The sequence below is a fragment of the Cyanistes caeruleus genome, chromosome 23 (genome assembly GCF_971803275.1).
Source record: "Cyanistes caeruleus chromosome 23, bCyaCae1.hap1.1, whole genome shotgun sequence".
Lineage (NCBI taxonomy): Eukaryota > Metazoa > Chordata > Aves > Passeriformes > Paridae > Cyanistes > Cyanistes caeruleus.
This window is the reverse complement of record NC_141723.1, coordinates 5,737,180-5,759,619: the sequence shown is the minus strand read 5'-3', so window position 1 is coordinate 5,759,619 and position 22,440 is coordinate 5,737,180. Positions and strand designations below refer to the sequence as shown.

General features: G+C 51.3%; 1 protein-coding gene across 6 annotated transcripts in view; it reads right to left on the bottom strand.

Moving 5' to 3' along the window:
• NCAM1 (neural cell adhesion molecule 1) overlaps positions 1 to 22,440 on the bottom strand; it is a 79,538-nt gene that overhangs the window by 21,584 nt on the left and 35,514 nt on the right. For 3 of the 6 annotated variants that reach the window (XM_086861478.1, XM_086861480.1, XM_086861482.1), the window contains exons 2-14: positions 16,749 to 16,823; positions 16,397 to 16,615; positions 15,640 to 15,783; positions 14,821 to 14,958; positions 14,312 to 14,429; positions 13,495 to 13,664; positions 12,600 to 12,742; positions 8,692 to 8,721; positions 4,807 to 4,957; positions 4,202 to 4,386; positions 3,709 to 3,805; positions 2,941 to 3,111; positions 2,179 to 2,310 (exon numbers count right to left, since the gene is read on the bottom strand). In XM_086861478.1, coding sequence (XP_086717604.1) covers positions 2,179 to 2,310; positions 2,941 to 3,111; positions 3,709 to 3,805; positions 4,202 to 4,386; positions 4,807 to 4,957; positions 8,692 to 8,721; positions 12,600 to 12,742; positions 13,495 to 13,664; positions 14,312 to 14,429; positions 14,821 to 14,958; positions 15,640 to 15,783; positions 16,397 to 16,615; positions 16,749 to 16,823 — 1,773 coding nt within the window. The remainder of the gene's footprint in view (positions 1 to 2,178; positions 2,311 to 2,940; positions 3,112 to 3,708; positions 3,806 to 4,201; positions 4,387 to 4,806; positions 4,958 to 8,691; positions 8,722 to 12,599; positions 12,743 to 13,494; positions 13,665 to 14,311; positions 14,430 to 14,820; positions 14,959 to 15,639; positions 15,784 to 16,396; positions 16,616 to 16,748; positions 16,824 to 22,440) is intronic. The other 3 variants (XM_086861479.1, XM_086861481.1, XM_086861483.1) reach the window with 1 other exon arrangement.

Below are 22,440 nucleotides of genomic sequence, written 5' to 3'. Positions count from 1 at the left end.
CACAAATGCCCTGGAAATGCCTCCCAGTGGCTCCCAAACCACTGCAATTTCCCTGTCCTGCTGTCCCTCCCTCCTTCCCCTTCCTGCTCCACCAAATCCAAGCTTTTGCCCAACGCAATCTTTAGGGGAAAACGGCATCAGCGCCATTTAAAATAAAAATATTTTATAATCCTCTCCTGTTTTTCACTTCAGGAATCTCAAAGAATGTGACAGCAGCTTCTTCGAGCTTGTCCTGGTAATCTTGGGAACAACAGCAGCTCCCCACGAGGATGCATTGATAAATGGAATAATGCTCACTGGGATAAAGAGGGTTTTTTTTAGCTCCATTGATCAGTTTTGACTGGAAAGGCACAAAGCTATGGAGCCATCTCAGTGTTTCTCTCACAATCACACAAATCCATCACATTCCTGACTCATTCTCCATGGGCAAGTGGGGAACGTGCCATGCTTTAAAATTTAGTATGAGGTTTATTTATTTAATCACACAATCTACACAAGTGCTGGAAGACTGACCAGTGGTAAAAATCGTTAGTGAGAAGAGGAAAAAAAAAAATTTGAATTTTTTTTCTTCAATCTTGTGCTTTCAAAATTGTGGAGATATTCAAAATTTTGAATTTTTTGGTTGGCTCTGGTCTAAACCAGATCTGCAGCTTAGCTGAATTGACTTCCCTGAATTATCTCAGTATCATTAAAATTGAACAATTTTTAATGGGATTCATAAATACAAAGCCTTCCACTACTCCACTCTGAGTCAACAAGCTAACTATTATTATTTTTATTATTATTATTATTATTAGATAATCACTACATTAAATATTTCAACTGCATGCTGTAGAGCACAGACAAAGAGTTAACCCTAATTCTGTTCTAAACAAGAGCAGAGTGGCTACTCCAGAGTCAGTGTTGTTAGGAAATGGACACTACCAGTTACTCCAATCCTAAAGCCCCTGAGAGGAAAAAGGCACTAAATTAAAAGTTCTGGGTGTTAAAGGAACACTCTAAAAACACAAAGAGAGAGTGAAAGAAATGCAGAGAGCACTTACGTGGGTGAGGGATGCCTGCGGTTTATCCATGGATGGGACACAAAATCGAAATAAAAAGTCGGAGATAGACACACACACACACAAAAAAATAAATGTAAAAGATGTGAGGAGACAGAGAATATGGAGCTGGAAAATCACCCAGGTGGGTCCTGCTCAGCAGGGATGGGCAGAAGGTGGCAAAGTCGAGCCTGGGCACAGCTCAGGGGACTCCAGACATGCTCAGGGTGGGCTGGGAATGGCCAGTCCAGGGTCCAGCAGAGAGAGAATCCCAGCAGAGGGCTGGGAACCACAGTCCAGGGCTGGGAACCACAGTCCAGGGCTGGGAACCACAGTCCAGGGCTGGGAACCACAGTCCAGAGCTGGGAACCACAGTCCAGAGCTGGGAACCACTGCCCAGAGCTGGGAACCACTGCCCAGAGCTGGGAACCACAGTCCAGAGCTGGGAACCACAGTCCAGGGCTGGGAACCACAGCCCAGAGCTGGATGCAGGAGGAAAGGGAAAGAACCACGGGAGCAGAACCTCTCCCTGCCTGCTTTGGGCACATCTCCCCTGCCCATTCTGCTTTTTGAACGTTTTCCTCCTCCTCTCCTCCCACCTTGGAGAGCTCCCTGGGATTTAATTCTTTCCTGGAACAGGACAGTGCTGGGCCACAGCAGAACACAGAGATGGCCCAGGCAGAGCAGAGCAGAGCCTGAGGAATCCATGGAATGCCCTCAAGAGCTGCACGGGCATCATCAGAACAGAGTAACCCTGCCCTCACCTTCCACAGCCCAAGGCCAGAGCTGTGCTCAACACCTTAATTTGGAAAACAAACCAGCCTTGTGACAGTGACATCGCATTCTCTGTGACCAAAACCCTTCTCAGCTGCTTTTTCTCATTAAAATTCTCCTTTCCACAGCCCCTTCTCTTTGTCAACACCAAGGTTAAACTGGGAACACCACCCAGTGCAAATGAAACAACTCCTCTGCCTCCTCCCTTTGAATAAAGCTTTTTAATTATCCTCAAAATCCACTCCAACCCAAAACCACAGAGAAAACAGAGGGTGCAGTGAGGTCTGTGAGAGAGAAAAGGTGAGATCCATGCATGGCAGAGACTGCAGGGGAGGGAAGCAGAGCGAGGCAGGGCTGTACTTACGAACTGGTTGTGTTTTGAACTCGGCAGGCAGGCTGAGCTCCCCCACGCCCTTGCCATTGACTGCTGACAGCCTCACTGCATAGGTGGTCTCAGGCTTTAGCCCTGTGATGGTCACCAAACCCTCCACGTTGGCTGGGGGGGGGAAAAAAAAGGAAAAAAAAGCAAAGAAAAGCTCAAAGAAAGAAATACACAAATTTTGTTTTCCCCGCGCAGGGAGAAAAGGGACAAATAAACCTGACTCTAGCTGGGATCACACCACTCCAGAGGGGAACTAAAATAGGAATTTCAGCTCCACACAGGACTGGTGGTGGAAGATTCAGCTCTGGAGTAGAACTCTCCTTTTCACAGCCCTCCCCAAATCAAAATTCTTTTGCTTTATTTGACTCCAAGATGGATTTTATGCAGCAGGCACTGCTATAGATCACTTCAACAAGACGGGTTTGCTGCCGGAATAGCAGAGTTTATTTTCCAAGGGGGACCAAGGGGTGACAGATGAGGGTTCAAAAGCCTCCTGTGGGAAGCAGCAAGTGAAAACCATTATTCCAAGCACAGGATTCCTCACCTTGCTCAAGGCAGAGCTCTCAGCAAAGCCCAACCCTCATTTCCAGCTGAAAATTCCAGGTGTTGCTCACAGCAAATGTTTAAAAACTCATCTGGAGCTTCCAGCCTGAAGCCTCCACCCTCCCTGGCTTTTCCTTACAGCAAAGCCAATTTGTTTTCGGTGCTGGTGGCGAAGGAACCAGGTGTTTCTGTCACTCCTACCTTCCTTGGCATCGTAGAGCCTGGCGTGCCAGTCCCCCTCGCCCAGGGCCCTCCACTCCGCCTTGTACTTGAGGATGGGCACCCCGCCCGTGGCCTCGGGCTCCTCGAACTCCACCTGGGCACTGCTGGAATAGGGCTCCACCCTGCCGATGGAGGGCGAGGACGGTGTGTCTGGGGACAAGGGACAGCAGGCAGTGAGACACCGGGGCTGGGAAAGGAGCTCCAGCAGCCCCTGGCTCCCTGCAGTGGAGGACAGGGCTAGGGCTGAGCCTCTCAGAGGGTTCAGGCAGCTTTTAAAGATGTTGAAATGTGCATGGATCTTCGTTTTGTCTCCTCTCTAAGAGGCTGGAGGCTCCCAGTCCCTTCTCCAAAAGAGAACAGGCAGGGCAGTATCCTGGATGTCTCTGTCCCCACTGCGCCTCGCACAGGGCACTGCAATGCAGAGCTCGAGTCCCAAATCTGCCTCTGGCAGCCCTGGAGCCCCTCCAGGGGCTGGCACAGCCCTGAGCCTTGGATCCTGCTGGATTTCAGCTGCTGCCAGGGGGGCTGGCTGCTTTGGGGTGCACAAAGCCGAGATCACAGCTCTGACAAAGGGCTCTGGGAGCACAGAAAAGAACCAGCCCCTGGAGAAACGAGGAGATGCAGAGCAGCTCCAACCCAGCCCAAAACCTATCAACAGCCTCTTGGGAGGCAGAAATTGCTCTCCTGCTACCCCAGCAACACGAACTAGCAAAGCTGGGCTGCTGTGTCCCAACCCTCCCTGCTCACCTGCCTGCACCAGGATGAACTCGGAGGACTCCTGCCCGATGCGGTTCACAGCCGTGCAGTTGTAGTTCCCAAAGTCGTTCTCCGAGTCTGGGGTCACCTGTGGGGGGAAGGAAGGCTCAGGCTGGGATCACAAAACCCTTTTCACTCTGCTGAGGAGCCCTGAATTTAGCTACAATAAAATCCAAGCATTTGTGCTTGCAGGGCTGTCCATGGGGGAGAGAACTGCAGTGGGCACAAAGCGGAGACAAACAGGGACTGAGCTTCTGTTACTTGATTTTCTTCCATTTTCTGATTTTCTTTATCTTCCATTTCCTAATTTTCTTTATCTTCTTTATCTTCTGATAAAGATTTTATATTGCCTGATCTTACCTGATTTTCTCAGCATTTATATGCTAGAAACACCGTCTCAACTTCATTTCCACCAAGAGGACAAGGCTGAATTCTTTCAGCATCAATTATTTGATGGCACTGAGCCCTGCTGGCTTTTCCTCACCTCCAGGTAACTTGCTGAGGGGGTGTTGTAGATCTTGATGTTGCTGTAGTTGGAGCTGGGGAGGAGCTGCCCATCCCGGAACCAGGAGATGACAGCACTGGGGTAGGCAAACACCTCACAGGTGATGTTCACTTGGTTTCCTTCCCAGGTGTACACGGCCACAGGGCCCTGCAGCTTGGGGGCATCTGAAAGACACGTTTGGGAAGGAAATTGGAGCCAGCCAAGCTCCCAAAGCAGCCCAGGCAGCCTCACTGTGAGGATCCCTTGGCTGGAGTCCACCTCAATGCGGGAAAGGGAATCTAATATTGGAAATGGGAGCTGTCCTCTCACCCAGCGGGGTGGGAATGTCCTTTGCTGAAGGGCACGAGGAGAAAACCTGCTCAGCCCCATGGCTGCTGGAGGAGCAGCCAGCAGGATGGAGCTGGGAAATGACAGCAGGAGAGCTGTTTAAAGGTTTTTGATTCCCAACAAACGGGGCTGCAGCAGATCCGTGCCCACGCGCGAGGAGCGTCCCAACATCTCAGAGCAGACTTTTACCGGCCCGAGCCGCTTCCCCACCCTCGGGGAAGGAAGCAGCCCCGGAGGGAGGCTCCCAGCCCACTTACACTGCACTTCCAGGTACATGGCCTGCGAGTCCTGCCCGATGGTGTTGCTGGCCGTGCACACGTACTCGCCCGCGTCCGTGTACTGGATGTCCTTGAGCGTCAGCGAGGACACGCGCGCGTGGCTGCGCACCACGATCCGCCCGTCCAGCGTCTGCGGGACACACAGCACGGTCAGAGCCCCCCGGGACACAAACCCTGCCCCACGCCACCGGGATCCCCTCACCTGGGGCCAGGTGAGAGCACGAGAGGCAATTCCAAGAGGAATCACGCAGCGCCCGCTGCCGCGGCTCGGAGCGCTCGGGGGAAGGGGAAAACACGAAAAGAAGGACCAAGGGAGCTACTGCGTATCTGAGAACAAAGTCAAGCTTCTCCCCAGAATGGGAAGTGCAGAGATCCAGCTCTGGTTAAAAAGTTTTGCCAGCATGCAAAGAAATAAAAATAAAAAAAAAGGAAACCTCCCCAAGAGCTTCCAGTCAGAGAATGCAGCCCTTCCTGCCCTCTCAGCAATACTGGTTTTATCTCAGTGTCCCTGACACGGGTAAGGAAGAACAGATCCAGAGCTCAGAAATTAATCAGGCAAAAAGGAAGCTCAGAACTTTCACCTGAACGTGGCACAGGAAGAGAGGAAAGTGCAGTGAAAAGGACAAGAAAACCTCCAGAGACAGCCCTGCCTCAAGAAAATCCCAGAACCACTTCCCACACGCTGGAGAGTGCGGGGATGCCACGGACAGAGAGAAACAGGGAATGTAAAATCCAAGGGGATTGCCAAGGGACTGCACCCACCCAGCCATCCCTGCCCACACCGTTTTCGTCTCCCATTTGCCACCAAAGCTCCCCTAATCCATGAGAACACAAAGCCATGGGCTCCTCTCTCCCTCCTGGAAGCTCTAAAGCACCAACTCCCTCCTCTGGTTTCTGATTTTGCAGCACGAGCACCAGGGAGTAAATCTGGCACCCTCCTGGCTGTGCCTGCTGCTCCATCCTGCCACTCTCCAGGAGCATCTGTTTTCTTGGAAGGTACAGGACAAGTGCTGATAAATGAGTAAAACCCTGAGGATTTCCAACAGCCAAGTGCACAAAAAGCATTTCTGGTACCTCAGGTGTGAGACCTCTGGGCCTGAAGCCTCTTTCTGTGCTGAGCTGAAGACTCAGGCCCCGAGACTGACAAAGTTTCTACAAATAAATGTTGTTTGTCACCTCAGTTAGTTCCAGTATCAGTTCATGGGCACCAGGCCAATTTCAAATGCACAAAAATAGTGTCTTTTGATGACACATAAACAACTGAGTGTATTTTTCTCCTCTCTCTTCCCTGCTGCAATCCTGGCCAGTGCCATGAGCTACAAACTCCATCCCTCTCCTGCTGGGAGCAGCTATTCCATGGACACGTGGTGCTCATTTCCTAGAGCCTAACATGAAACTACTGTGGTATCACACAACCAAAATCTGCTTTTGTCTCACTCCCCTGGCTGACTGCACTGCTCTGCTGCTGTCTGACTTCCCATTTCCCTCCAAAAACCCCAGCTCATTTCCAGCAGGATCCACGGGTCTGGGGGCAAATTCTCAACACTTGTCCCTGTGACCTCACCAGAAGAGTGAAAGGGACAAAACAGCAGTGTAGCATCACCACAGGTGAATCTAGAAAAGGCAGTTTTACACTCAAATGTCTCCTGCCTTTTCTCCCCACCTCCTCAAGATCTGACACAAAGGATTGCCAGGAAATCATGGTCAGTGATGATTTCATGAGCAATGCAACTGATTCTGAAGATGAAGCTCTGTTTTTTTAATGCAAAAAGGCAAAAGGGAAGAAAAAGAGAGATCAGGAAAAAACGCTCTAAGGAAGAGAAAAACACCTACCCAAGAAAGCACATCCCGAGTTTTCTCTCTCCCTACTGCAGCCCATCAGGTGCTCTGGCTGTTGCAGGAATTTGGGAGCCAGATGTTGACATCTGTAACCCTTTTAGTCAAATCTCCCTGGCTGCAAGGATCTGGGTTAACAAAATGCTCCCTGGTGCTGGGGAGAGCAGCCCAGGGGCACGGGCAGTGCATCACTCCTCAGAACAGAGCACCGTGTTCCCTGCATTGCCAATTAATGGCATTTATCCTGAGCTACTGCAGGTATTTTTCCCCAAATTCTGGCCATGCCCTGGGGCACAGCTCAGCTGCTCAGGGCCAAAGGGGGCAGGCAGAGGCAAATAAAACACATTTATCCCCCTTCCCTTCACCTTCTGGAGCTTTCAGGCCTTTCCCAAAGAAGCATCCATGAATAATTCTGCAGTGTCCTGTCTCCTCCTCACCCACCTCCCACAAACCCCCTGAAAATCCCGACCCCAGGCAGGAACTGCACTGGGGGAAGGTGAGGGGTCTGTCCTTGCTCTGTGCTCGCACTGCAGTGGCTGATATTTGTATTTACCTGCAGCCCTGAACATTCCTAAGGCTGCACCCCTTACCCAGCACCAGTCTGGGGTGGAACCGAGGGTACCCAGAGATGCTGCCAGGACTGACTTCACCTCCTCACCCGAAATTCCTTCAGTGAAAGCCAAACACTTCATGCCAAACATTCCCTGACCTTCATCCTGCTGCTGGAATCCGCTGCCCAAAGCTCCCAGGCAACTTTAAATCAATTTAAAAGCAATTTTAGAGAGCTACCCTGCACCCCACTGGGGTATTTAAACACACAGAGGCAGTAAGAAATTTAGAGACAGCAAACTTAATAATATTAGTGCTCATATTAATCAAAAGCTGGAGAGAGAGAGCACAGAGGAAACACTGGGAGCAGGGAGGGGACAGCTGTGACAGGAATTTGTGTGAGTCCTGGGGAGATGCAACTACTCAAATTCCAAATTCTTCAAGGCAAACTGCTCTGAATATCTGAGGCCTCCACCTGCCACGATCCAACAGATTATTCTGAAGGAAGAATGGGCAGGATCTTCTCAGCCCCCCAGGAGACACAGCTGGGTGGTGCTCGAGTTACAGCTTCACTTTGTTCAGCCTCTGGGATTTAAGATGGCTTAAAAATAATTTTAAAAAAATCAGAGCCTCCACAAAGTTGATCCTAAAAATACAAATCCCAAGTCACCCAGCTCTGACAGCTCATTTTGCTCTCCACCTCACCCCAGCTATTTGTTTGGGAACTTTCCTTCTGGTCCATTTCAAAGCAAGAGTGCTACAAATCAGCTGCATTATTATTATTGTTATTATTATTATTGTTATTATTAAAGCACAGCACTGAATGTGAAATAAAATCAAACCCCACTTGCACCAACCCCAGTCCCTGCATTATCCCACCTCCCCCTCGCTGACCCTTGCAGATCAAAGACAAATTAAAAGAACTGAGCAATTTGGAGCATTTTCTGGAGAAATGCTCCTCGTGAAAGGTTTCTCTGCATTGACTTGGAAATGGAACACGATGCAGTTGTCCTTTAAAGAGAAGGTCAAACTGAAGGAGTGCCATAAGCAAATAGGTGAGTTGGCTGGAGCAGAGGAGGCTTTCTTGGGGAAAAATTACTTTCCCAAAATACAGGCTGGTGTTAATTCTCCCCTCTCTGAAAGAGAGGATGATTCACACTGGCAGCATAGAAAAAAAAAAAAAAAGGTAAAACCAGCATTTTACATTCGTTTTTAATCTTAATCGCCTTTTCTTTAATTTTTAAGTGACAAGCAGAGTTCCTCACTCCCAACACAGCTACTTTGCTCATCCAAAAAATGCATCACTACATGCCAAGCAATTTCTACCTCTAGAAGCTGCTTCATTTATATACTGGTATTTAACTGGGTCAGATTAATGCTCGTTTAGTGGGTTACTGCACTAGAGATTTGTTAATGCTTACAAGAGAAACCAAAAACCAACAACCTAAAAAGTTTGCTAAAGGTCTGGTAATCTTATACCTCTTGTTTCTCGGGCCGGGTCCACGAAGCCTGGAGAGAACAGATATAGAACACAACAACAACAACAGAAAAAAAGCAATAAAAGTTTATCAAAGGTTGCTTTCAGGTACCAGTGTTTGCAGCACATTGAGCTGCGTGCACATGCAGGCTCCAAGCTGTACATCTCCTGTGTGGGGAGGGGATCACAGCTTCCCTTTCCCGTCAATTTAGGTTGCCATTCACCATTTCACAGCCTCTCAATTGGTCTTTAAATGACTGAACGAAGGCTGATGGCACCTCAGGACCGATTTATTACACAGCAGTGACGGTTTCCTCGTCACATCTCACCTCTCCTACACACCTGGTGCTCAGGAAGTGACTCTGGCCACTGAATCGCAGAGTACAGACCTGCTGCTGTGCCCCTGCTCTGTTTGCCACCCCACACTGATGAATTAACACTGATTAATGTGCTTATCATGCATTTGGAGCCCTGGTTCCATGCAGGCTGTGCCAGGAGGGCCCCCAGCTGCAGCTCCCTGTGCTCAGGGATGGCAGCACCTGGCCCCTGCTGGGCTGGGGACAGCCCCCAGCACTCAAACATGCACAAACCTCACATTAAAGGAAATATTTCCCACTCAGAGAAAGCCAGCAGCAGCATGGACCATGCTCCCTGTGCTTCACAAAGAGCCAAGGGGCTGCTTTCTATTCCCTCCCCTGGAATTTATATTTCAGCTATCTCCTGGTCTCTTATTATTTCCATTGATCCCCTTCAGTTCAGGAGTCAAAAATCACCTGCTAACACGAGAGCCAGGATGGCATCACTGGCTGGGAGGCACAGTGACACTGTGGGGATGTCACAGCACACACGGGTGACAGGGATGGAGATGGAGGCTCAGGGAATGAGACTCAAAACCAGAGCACTGCTGCCAGGGGGCTTCCAGTGAACACTGTGAGACCAAAATAGCGAGAGATGGGACACACAGCCTCGTCTGACAGCGCCTCTGAGGAAAGCAAATGGTTTGTTTGGGACTGAGGTGGAGCTCACCGAGCCCTGCAGGGGCTGGGACACTCCCAGACCTGGCCTTTTCTAGCTGGGTATTTCCTGCTGTGAAAGCTGGACAGGCAGCCCAATAATCCAGAGGAATCCCTTTTCCAGTCCCAGTTCAGTCCAGGGACCTGCCTTGTGAGTCCCCTGCCACTCCTGCCCACTGCTCTCTGCGGTGGCAGCACAGGGGGACACTTTTCACCCCTTGGTGAAAACCTGAAGGAAGATGAAGAAGGAACAAAGCCCATTCCCAAACCCTCGGGGTTTTTAGCAGCCCTTGGGGTGTGAGGAAAGAGGCAGAGCCACATTCCCCATCCCAGAGAATTCCAGACTAACTCTTCCTCACCTGGACAGAGACAGACCAGCTCCACCCAGGCAACGAGGGGGGAATCCAGAGCCTCCTGCACCTTCAGATTCCTAAATTATTAAAAACTCATCCATTTGCTTTGGCTGCCAAGAACACAGAGCTGAGAGAGGCTGCTGGGCAGCAACAGCAGCCCAGAACACGAGAGGAAGGATGGGCTGGGCTGTTTCTAGGACAGCACAATGCAGTGATGGGATTCTCCTGTCAGAGGGGTGACAGACACCTGTAATCCAGCCAAACAACTCAGATCCATGCAGAAATCTGCATTTTCCTGCTTGAGGAACAGGGGCAGCCCTGGGGGAAAGGCCCAGTGACAGCACACAGGTTAAACTGTGCTTGGGATGCAGGAGGGAGAAATCAGAGCTGAGCCCTTGGTGAGAGGATGCTCCCTTTGTGTTCTGCCCTCCAGGGAATGGTGAGGTGGCTGGGACAGCAGCTCCCAATCCAGCTCTGGATAAAGCATCAAGGACCTGCAGAGTGATTCCCCCCCATCCCCACAGGCTGAGCTCCAGTGCTGGGTGACAAACCGGGAATGTCCCCATGGGAAGGGCGCCTGGGACATCCCAAAATCTGCCAGGAGACACAGCTGAACTAAAACTCCCTTTTTCTTTGGGGGTTTGGGTAAATCTCCAGAATGTTATGGGAGTTAAGGCATCTCCACACCTCTGAAAATCCATGCTGAGGGATGATTACAAGAGCAAACAGCAGGAAGCAAGAGAGAAGCATCCAAGTAGCTGGATAACAGAAATATTCAAAAGTAGGCTTGATAATTCTTAAAATAGCATTGTTTGTCCTGCATCAAAGACCATCCACTCCCCTGTGCTGTCCCAGAGGAAGAAAGTGGAGAATAAATGGAATGTATGCATTTGTAACAGAATATGTAATAGAATTAAATATTCTAATAGAATTTGTAGTAGAATATTTATAGAGCTGTTCTGACCTCAGGGTTTTCTGGACATCTGAAATGTTCACTTCAACTCAGAGCACAAGAGAGAGAATGGGGAAAGTACAAGACAAACCAAAACAAAATGCACACACACAAACAAAAAATAATCCAGCCTAGAGACTGCATGGGCTGTAATAAAATAATGTTTGCCCTGAAGGTTTGAACCAGCACATGAACACATGGCAGTACCTCAAACCTTGGCTTTCCCCCCATCTGCAAGTGTCAGAGAATGAACATTTCCCTTGCTATTGATCACCAACCTGAGAGCATCAAGCAGAGTCTCAAAAACCAGCAAAAATGAGTTAGCAGTTTTGCCACTGGGCTCTTGATGGTTTAACTGGGCTGCAGAGGAAAGGCTCTTCTGCCACTGGCTTTAGTTTTAACATTCTCCTCCCTGCCCCAGCTCTGTCCGTGGCTGCCATCCAAACTCCAGAGCCAGCAGCACTGGAGCCCTTGGCACCTCCCTGGGCTCTCCTAACAGAGACAAACCTGTGAATAAATAACCTCAAATCCTGCCCAAACAGGTCCCCCAGTCAGGCTGCAGCGTCTGCAGGAGCTGGAAACCTCTCCCTGAACATTGCAGGGATTCACAGCAGCCCTGGGATCCAAAGGATGCTAAGAAAGAGCTGAAGCTGGAAAACTTTGGCACCCTGATTAATAAAGTTACACATGAACAACGTGGGGAGGGGCTGACGTCATGGGGGCAATTAAAAAAGCTCATTTAGGAGCTGCACTGCAGGACAGCAGCTGTGGGGACAAGTGACAGTGGACACCTCTGTTGCTCCAAGACTTTCAGGGTGTCACCTGCTGCCTCCACACTGAGCCAGAACCTCTGGCATGGCCAAGGCAGCTGAGCCCTGAAGCATCCCGTTATTAGGAGTTTATTAATTAGCAACAACTCCTCACTCTTACTTTTGTCTAGGCTTTCTCTGGCTCCACATTCTGCCTCCTGATCACTGATGAAACATCTCCAGTACAGCAGCACATCCTAACCCCGGCTAATTAAAGGAGCTGTCGCCAATAACAACACCAGCACTCTTCTTCAAGAAGAAAAAAAACTGCTAATTATTTTTGCCTTTTAAGAACAAAATGGTATTGATGGGATCAACAGAACAGGTGAGCACAAAAGGCAGCCAGGCTTTTGTGCTTCAGGGATGTGCAGTGTCAGAGGACAGCACGGAGGAGGAATGAACAGGCTCATTTTGGATCCACTGCATCCTGGAGAGGGAGCACCCCTCACCTGCCACCTGCACAGCTCTGGGCTCAGAGGGCTCATTCCCACTCCCAGCAGCTTCCTGCAACTGTAAGAGCTCCTCTGAAGAGGGTTTAGGGTCTCTCCAACCGAACCCACCCCCCAGAGAATACAGCAGGAATTACAAAAGGTGTCCCCAGCTGCTCTGTGCCAAGGTGGGCGCCTGTGGCAGCGCTCCAGGTGTGGCTGTGAGCCCTGCACCAGTGCAGCAGCAGCAGCAGCAGCAGCTCCTCATGCATCCACATGCAATTGCAGGCCAGGGGCAGGCAGGGACGAGCTGTGCTGACCCCACAACCCCTCGGGGCTTTGGGCAGGGTTGTACCTTCTCCTCGTTGCTGATGTTCCGTGTGGAGGTTCTCCAGGTGATGGAGGGGATGGGGTCCCCTGACGCCTCGCAGGTCAGCGTGATCTGGTCCTCCAGCTCCATGGCTGTCTTGTTCTCCACGTAGGTGATTTTGGGTTTGGCTGAGGAGGAGAACGAACCTCAGGGCTCAGGGTGAAGCTGGTTTGTCACAGCAGTGTTTGGAACAAGCAGCACTGGGGAGAACTGTGACAATTTACTGCCAGCTGGGGAAGGAGCAGAGTGACTTTCACCAGGGCACCTCCTTGCAGAAGACCTCAAGAGCCTCTTCTGCTCATTCTCACAGCTGAGGCTCCTTTTGAGGACCCATCTGAGAGTGCACAAACACTCAGCCCCTGGGATTACCAGCTCACTCTTCCACCTCCCTGCCGACTTTCCCTGCCCCAAATTAGCCCTTTGCTAAGCAGCTTTGTCAGGTGGCTGCACACAAGGCAGGGAGAATTCCACATTCCTCAACACTTCCAGATTCCTGGGAGGCAGGAAAGCTCCTGATTCACTCCTCCAAGCCTGGTGTCACTCACACAGAGGTGGCTTGGAGCTCACCTCGCTGTCCAGGCTGCAGCAAGCCCCACTAAAGTGCTAAAACCCTTTTAACTTCAGCTTTGGTGGATCAGGGTTCAGCCTGGAAGGCCTGGAGGAGATTTGTGGGTCTGATCCCACCAGCCCTGCCTGTGTTTCAGCAGAGAGGAGCTGGGATGAGTTTCCCCATGCACACACACGATGGCAGGGTGGTGCACACAGCAGCAGCTCGGGATAAGCCCTGCAGGCATTAATTGGGATAAGCAGGTTCCCCCAGCTCCCAGCAGTGTCACCAACAGCCAGCTGGGCTGCCAGGGCGTGCTCAGGGGCTGGTTACCAAAGACTTTGAGGTGGATGGTGGCATCGGCCTCGCCAGCCTTGTTCTCAGCGATGCAGATGTACTCGGCCTCGTCGCTCTTGTCCACCCTCTGGATCACCAGCTCGGAGCCATCGTAGTTGAAGCTGTATTTGTCCTCATCCTCCACCTCCTCCACGGGCTCTCCATCCCTGGGGGCACAAAGCACACAGGGCTGTGCTGGCAGAAGTGACCCAAGGCTGGCTCAGGCTTGTTCATTCAGTTATTTTATAATAGAAATTATTCCACTGCAGCTCCTCACGCTGGGAGGGACCAGCACCTTCTCCTCTCCCCATGACCTCCAGAGCTCAGCTTGAGACCTATTCCCAACCTTTCCTGTCTCAGGGCTCTTGGCAGCTGAACTCTCACCTCCTGGAGCTGTGAGCCCACTGAAGCCACACCAAGGCACCACTCCACACTGCCACCAGCCTTTCCTCGTCACTTTGTGCTCCCAACCTTCACCAAAGGCTACAGAATTCCAGGAACAGCGTCCCTGGAGTGGGAATCACCGCCTGCCAGGGAAATGCAGGAAGCTGGGAAGGGACAGAGCTGACCTGGCTGAACCATGGGGAGCACTGAAGGAACTCCTTGCTTTGCTTTGCTTTACTGAACTGTTTTTATCTCAACCAGGTTTTTACCCTCATATTCCCTTCCCTGGGTGTGCTCTGTGCTCACTGCCTGACCCACAGCAGAAGGCGACTCCAGCCCCATGGTGAGACCACTCTTGTGAGAAAAATCAACTCATCCCAGTTAGAACATCCCCTTCCCAGCCCAGGGGAACGCTGCACACAGATCTTACTTTGTCCACGTGACGGTGGGCTCGGGGAAGCCGTCGGCATCGCAGGCCAGGGTGACAGACTGGCTGAGGTTGGCAGTGGCATTCATGGTGCTCTGCCTGGCACGCACCGACGGAGGGACTGCAAGAGAAGAAAGCCACGGCTGAGTTGGAAAGGACAGAAGGTTCCTTTGCATTTCTGGTGGCACCAGTCACCCAAACCAGCACCTGCAGGGTTTCAGCAATGAGTCTGAGGCGTGTCCAAAGTCATCAGCATGGGGGAGAACGGGCAGCGGGTGGGGAGACACAAAAAAAAACTCAGTGTGATGACCAAAACCACTCATGAGCACCACCAAGCTCAGTTCCTCACTCTAAGCTTCAGGTTCCTCAAGGTGTTTTTATCCCATGAACACCTGGCAAAGCCTCAGTGCATTCTCTGCAGGTTTTCATTGCACACAGCAGAGGAAGAGGATGCTGTGAACCTCCAGCAGCAGCCTGGGGGGAGGCGCTGCTCTGAGCCCCGGGCCCCTCACCGTTGACGATGACCTGGATGTCTTTGAAGTTGATCTCCCCACGGGCCAGGATCCTCCCCTCACACCTGTAGGTCCCCTCATCCGTCTTCTTGATGCCCCGGATCTGCAGGTAGTTGTTGGACAGGACGATGAAGCGCACTGCAAAGGACAAAGGGAAGGGGAGCTCACTCCAGCTTCTCCTCTGCTCGCCCCTTCTGGCCTTGCTGGAATGAAATCTCCCTCCCCACCATGAAATGGAGATGCTGCTGCAGCTGGATCTGCTTCTGCCAAGGCAAGAAACATCTGTGGGGAGCAGCCAAGTGCTGTGGTTGTGCTCAGGGAGATGAACAGATCAATGCTCCCACTGACAGGCCGACACAAGGATTAGTTTGGGACTGACCCCTCCTGCCCAGAGCTCCAGCCTCACCACCTGTGTGGCAGGTGTGGGAAACCTGCTCAGCTGGAGCCAGGGCCTGAGCCAGCCCCTCTGCCCATGGCTGTCTGCAGCATTTGGGAAGAAAGGGAAAAGTTCTTCCAAGGACCCCTTTTCCTCTTAAAGGCTGGAGGGGTCACAAATTCCAGCTTTTCTGTCTGATGGCACTTCTTTGATTTTTTTCCAGCATTCCTTGATTGATTCTGGTGCAAAAGCCTGATGGCCATTTCAGTGGGAATATGATTGCCCTGCTACTGGCAAACCACAGCACCTGGAATAACTAAATTCACATGCCACGGCCTCGTGCCAGGCACAAACTGCTTCTCCTGCCCCTTGTGACCACCAGCATTTGGTGTGGGAGGGAGATGGACATTTGACCCCGAAATGCACAAGAACCAAGCCCTTACCATCCTTTTTTAGGATGACATCCCTGCCTTTGTGCTTCCAGATGATGGTGGGGGGCAGTGAGCTGACCACGTCACACACGATCACAGCATCGTCCCCTTCCTTGAATTCCTGAGGGGTGGGAGCGTTCTTGAACATCAGCTTTTCTGGAAACAAGGAAAGGAGAAGGTCACTGCAGCTTCCTCAGCACACCCTGTGGCTGTGCTCCTGCCTCCAGCCTGAGGGAAGCAGAGAAACCCCCAAAACCCCAGGAATCCCCTTGTTCCCAGAGGAGGATGAAGGTCTGAGTGAATGCACTGCCCACAGCACCCCCATTTCCAGCCCTGTGCCCACAGTGGGCTGAGTTACCACTCTGATAATCCCCACTGCAGGGAGGGAACTTGGGACTGCTCATCCCCCCTGCAGGGAGGGAGAAGCTGCTGGCAGGGCTCTGCTGGACCAGCTGAGGGCTCACTGCAAACCCTCTGCACGCCTGGGCCTCTCTTCACTCCACACTAGAGGTGTGTGTCACCCACAGCAGCTCCTCTCTGTAACTCCTGCCAGAAGCACCAGAACCTTCTCCTCCCACCCCCTGCCCTCTGCCTTTCAGAAGGGTTCCAGCCCTGGGGATGCCCTGCCCATCCACTTCATCCCCTCCACACCAGGAAAGAACATCTGAACACCCCCTTTCCTCCTCCCCCTCCAAAGCCTTTCCTAGGAAGGTTATCCCCAGTCCTGCCTCACAAACACGCAGGAGAAGCCTGTGAGGCGCTGCCTTACGGAAAATCTTGACGTTGACGGTGGCCTCGGAGTCTCCCTCCTCCAGGCTGCTGACCACACACTTGTAGATGCCAGCGTCGTCGATGTTGGCGTTGTAGATGGTGAGGGTGGAGGAGAAGTCATCGTTGCGCACCACCGAGATGCGCTGCTGGTTCGGGGTCAGCCTCTCCCCGTTCGGGGAGAACCACGAGATGTCCTTGAACTTGGCCTCCCCTGCCACTGTGGGGGGAGCAAAGAGCCCAGTGAGCCAGCCCAGCTCGGGGTCACCCCCTGAGCACCCCCAGAGCAGCCAGGGTGAGCCCAGCAGGGTCTGGCTCATCCTGAACTGCACAAACCTTCAGCCAGCACGCACCTTGGCATAAGAAGAACTTGGATTCTCCAACGCTGATCTCCCCCTGGCTTGGAACGATGTCCACTTGGAGAGAGGCTGGCAAGGGAATGAGCACAGTCAGACAAGGGCCGTGGGCTCCAGCAAAAACCTCTGCCAACCTCACAGTGCCCGTGGATCCCTTATTCAGTTTACAGTCCAGGATGACACCTACTTTCTGATCTGAACTGCTGGTTTGAAACACGAGAGGAAGGTTCTGAACACCAGAAGAAGGTTTTAAACAAGAGAGGAAGGTTTTGAATGCAGGAGGAAGGTTTTAAACACCAGAGGAAGGACAGCACCCCTGCCCTCCCCATCCCCATTTACCAGCAGCCCCTCCCAGAGCACACCCACCCAGGCCCAGTGCCCTTTTCCCCCAGCAACATCCCTGCCTCCCTCTTCATTGCATAAATTATGACCCATTAGGCAGAAAATGTAATTGGATTCTGGCTCTCCTCCAGCTATAGCTTAATTCCACGGCAGATCTTTGGCCTAACAAGCCCGGGTCAAGTTGAATTTGAGGACGCCAAAATAGGTTTTGTTTGGGGAAAAAAACCCTCTGTGTTTTCATGTAGTGCATGAAAATCTGAAAATCTCCCTCTCTCAGAGCAGCTAATTTTACCTCCAGACCACAGAGGCATTATTTCAGCTGCCAAGCACACCTGGGGTTATAAGGAACAAGCACTGCTTCAGAAATGAAAACCTGTCTGTGTGTGCCAATGGCAACATTCCTTAAAGTGCTGGGGAACACATGGACAGGGGGTCAGGCACTGAGTTTGGAGCTCCCACAGCTGGAGGAGCACTGCCTGCCCCCTTTAGGAAAGGACAGCAATATCAGGATTTTCTGAGCACGTTCCTTTAGCCAACAACCACCCTGACACAGCACTTCTCTCCAGAGGAAGACTGGATCCCAGCACCAAGCTCCCTGCACTTTCCTGGCTCTCCTCTCAGCAGGCTGTCCTGATCAACGCTGCTACTCCAGCCCAAAGCTCTGGGATACAGCCCCAGACCCCAAGAACCCAGCCAGGACTCAAGTGGAAGCAGAGTTTGGGAGTGCTGAATGCTGAGTCCTGGTCACAGCCACATGGAGGGCTGCACATCCTGCAGGGATCCCAAAAAGAGACTTGAAAGCACCCCTGGACCTCCTGACTAATGGAAAGGAGCTTGAAAACCAGCCCCAGGAAGGGCTTTCAGAGCAGCCCTCAGCTTTCAGCTCAGCACTGGGATGCTGCTGAAGTGGCTGGGGGCTCGTTGAGAGGAACAGAAATTCAGATTTCCCCCCTGGTGCACTCTGTGAATGCAGCCCTGGCTCTCTGCAGCTCTCGGGAGAGCTCTGCCTGCTGCGAAGGCAGGGACACAGGCTGGGCTTGTCAATGCCTTTCATTCCATCCTCAGGTGATTCCTGCTCCAGCCAGGAAGGAGAAGAAAAGCTCTGTGGAAAGCATTGAACTCTCCATCACCCCGAATTCAGCGTCTTTAGGCCCGTGTGTGCCACATCAGCTGCACACAACAGGAGGAAACCACACAGCCAGGGAATACCTTCCTGGAAACACAGCCAGAAGGGCCAGGCAGGAGATCTGAGCCCAGGCAGCAACACCCAGCTCTCAGATTCTCCTGCTTTTGTTGCTCAGCTCCTTTTGTGCATCCAAGTGCTAGGTGGATTTTCAAGAGAATGAAACCTGGAAACCACCCCTGGGAAGGCAAAACTTTTAGAAAGGAGAGGAAGAAGGAGGTCCCTGGCTCTGGCTCGTTCAGGCAGTGCTCCCTCTGCTCTCCCAGCTGTGCAGGTCCCATTAAATCCCATCATTATGGAACAAGGAGCAGCATTTCTGCAAAGGTTGTGCAGAGGGGCAGCGATTCCTTCACTGAACATCAGCACAGCCCCTTCCCAGTGTGAAGGAGGCACGGGGGGAGCCTCCAGGGATTGCTCCTGACTCCAGAAAGGCACTTTTCAAACCCAGGAATTGCCACAAGACAGGAACTATGAACCCCCAGGATAAACAAACACTTCACAGCAGCGTGCTCAGCCCAGATCAGGATGCTCAGAGGTTGATCCCAAGAGCCAATTCCCTCCCTTTTCCATTGGGATTGGGAGCTCCCAGTGCTCACCTGTGCACAAAAAGGGGAGTTCAGACACAAAACTGAGAAATCACAACATTTCTGTTCTGCCAGAGATGCCGAGGAGCAAAATTCTACCTGGCTTTTTTCCCCAGGTGGCTTTTCCTGGTGGTCCTTTGGAGGATTTTGGACAGGCTGTGGGGCTGCCCTGGTTTGCAAACACTTCTAAGGCTTTGTCCTACAGATGGCTGGAGATGAAACCAGGGACAAAAGAGCCCAGCTGTGTTTGTCCAGCAGCTCCAGCCACAGAACCTGCAGGTAACTTCTGCAGTTCAGCTGCAGGAGAAGGAAGCATCCCTCGGAATGAGTCACTTCCAGCTCATCTGTCCTTATTTCACACCGGGGAGAGCTGAGCCACTGCCTGAGCAGCCTCCAGCAGCAGAAGCTGCCATTGTCACCTGGACAAACAGGTCCCCAGAACAATGGGCTGTGCCTGGAGCCTCACCAACAATCGCTCCCCACTCCTCAGCTCTGCTGCTCCGCCTGTGATCGCGCTAACAAAGCCAGCACTGCTGATTTTAATCGCTGTTTAATCGTTATTTTTGCTTTGCAGTTCAGGGAAATGGGGACTATTTTTTCCACTCTTCATTTAATAGACACTGCGAGCCCATTTGTATTCTGCTTCCAACTTCAAGCAATAAAGGCCTTTTTAGCATCACATAATAACTGCATTAAAAGGCCTCTTCATAATCACACAATAACACTTTTTATAGCTCTGCCCTCCCCCATATCTTTTATCTGGTTATAAAGTTCCCCAGCCCCCAAAAAATGCTGAATAATTCCCCATTGATTAAAAAAAAAAAAAAAAAAAACAACAAAAAAAAAACCCAACAAATTTGCTAATGCAACTTCCTGTTCATCTGTAGTTCAATATAATTAGTTTTGCATCTCAACAAAAGAAATGAGCTCAAATTAAGCGGTGATTTTGGTAATAGGCAGGGAGGCTGTGTCCCTGCTGGGCTGAGGCTGAGGTTAAGGCAGGAGGCTGTACCTGGGCAGTAAATAAAGTGTCCTGGGCAGCACAGAAAAGTGGGATAATTGGTGGGTGTTGGGTCTGTGGCTGCCCAGTCTCCAAAGGTGACACACCAGAAAGAGGAATGTGAATGCTCACGCTGCTCTGGATCCACAGAAGGATCCACCAAAGTCCTGGAACACTAAACACACTCAGTCAAGGATTTCCCGTGGGTTCATGGAGCTCATCCCCTCCCATCCTTCCCCTCCTACAAAACCCCTGCTCCTTTACAGCCCCCAGCCCCTCACCACGGAGCCCAAATGCTCCCAGATGGAGCCCTGGAAGTGAAAAAGGACAGAAATCCCTTTGGGCTCTCCTCACCCCAGTGATGTGCTCACACTGCAGCTCCTGGGTTAGCTCTAAGTCCCACCAAGGGCTAAACTCGGTTCTAAAGAGGGAATTTGGACGGGGTTTGCCTCCAAGGGTGTCTCCAGGAGCAGGAATCCCTGTCACAGGTAACCCAGGTAACCATGCACCACCACAGCACGTCAGTGAAGCCCAGAAAAAACCCAAAATCAAAAAAAACCATCAAAAATATTCGGGCAAATAAAGCACAGCATGGAGGAACTCAGCTGGGAATGAAGCCTTGGTTCCATTCTCACAGGCTGTACCTTTCATTTCGCTCATTTCTAGCAACGATTCACCAATTAAACTCAATTCCAGAAATAAAAACCATCAGGAAAGAAATATCTCCTGGATCTAATGGCCACAGCTCGTGGAGTAAGGGCGGGATTTGTCAAGCTGGTGAGCGAAGCAGATTATGGTGAAAGCCCTGAGGATTTAATACACAACAAAGGCTTAACAAGACAAAGACAAGGCTCCTGTACACGGTCACTTTATTAAAAATACGCTGACTGCTCAGGAGGAGGAGGCAGCAGCTGGGATTGATCCCAGCTGGGCTGCAGATCCAATTCCTCCCCCGTCGCCATGGCAACCTCTCCCTAAATCTGCCAGGAATTGGAGGAGGGGATTGCCGATTCCTTTGGGGAATATCAGATCTCGGAGAGGCGGGCAGGGAGCAGCAGCTCAGCACGGTGCCACGGCAGAACCAGAGCCACCCGCAGGGGAGGAACAGCCCGAAATGAAGCCACCTCTGCCCAGCTGGTGGCCCTGGATGTGGGGGATGCTCCTCACCCGCAGTGATGTGAGGCAGGGACACAGGGAGCATCCCCTGCCCTGTCCCAGACCCAATTCCAAACACACAGGGCTCTGGGGAAGGACTGGGCTCTGGCACAGCATCCAGAGCCAGGGGAGCTCTGCTCCAGCCCCCCTTCTGCCTTTCAGGGGGTGAAAATCCCCATTTCCAGTAAAGGAGGATGCTGGGGGTGGCAGAAGGGTAATTCACTCACTCACTGCTGTAAGAAAACCAGGCGCTGCTCACTTGCAAACCAACCATAATTCCAATTATTCTATCCAATGGCACAGCCTGGGCAGGGAGGAACCTCTCTGCCCTGTGGGTCTCACCCAACGCAGCCTCCAAAGGGCAGGAGGGCTCTCCCAGCCAAAATCCATCTCTGCCCTCCTGCAGATCCCTGGGGACTATTCCAAAGTGCACCGTGCCAGGGAAAGATGTGCTTGGCTAAGCAGCTGGAATCAGGGGCCCAGGCAGCTGTGGCAGCACAAAAACACAGGCAGAAAATTCGGAGATGTTTCTCCTCTGCTTCATTTCAGTCAGAATTATTCTGCCTTTGAACAAAGTGACATGTCCAAGCTGATGCAGGGAATCTGTGCAGGGAAATGGGAATAATTCCAATTATGTCCATGCTGTGACCCCATCCTTTCCCTGTACAAGATCTGCTCACAAGCACTTTTAATTTTTAAATGACCACAGGGCACACCAAAAAATTGTACTATTACACCTTTTCATACAGAAATTTATGATTCACAGTAAAACTTGCCAGACATCTCAGTATTTTTACATGGAACACAATTTTATGCCTCTTTTGACGACATTCTTGATAAAAGCTTTTTATTACTATGGATCATAAAACTAATAGTCCTATTTACCACAGCAAATATTTTCATTTACCTGAGGCAGGGTAAGCCAGGATGCTTTATGGAGCCATTAAATCAGAGTATGGACAATTTTAATTAAAAACCAAGCAAGTTATAATCTTCTGCTGAAAGAGAAATCTGGGTGGGTGACACTGTGTTGAGGGAAGGACTGGGAGAAGATGAGAAAAACAGGATTTGTAAAAGCTCAGGATCCGAGGCTAATCTTGCTGCAGCCAGTTTGTCTTGGCTGTGTGCTGAGCAGCACAAACTGCATCCTTGAGGGGAACACAGAATTACTGCATCTGTCAGGCAGGAGCAGCTCCAGGGAGGAGCTATTCCTCAAAGGAAGCAATTCCTGCTCCCTGCAAACTCCATTCCCCCACAGTCCATCAGTCAGCCCCAGGAGCATCCCTAGCCTGAGATTTGATCCTAAAGTGTTGAAAACATTTCCTTCCCCAGCCTTTTTTACGTGGTGGTTTGGTTTAGTTTAGCCTTTTTAGCGATGGCTAAAGCTGGAGCAGCTGCAAAGCCTGAAATTCAGTATTTGCTCCA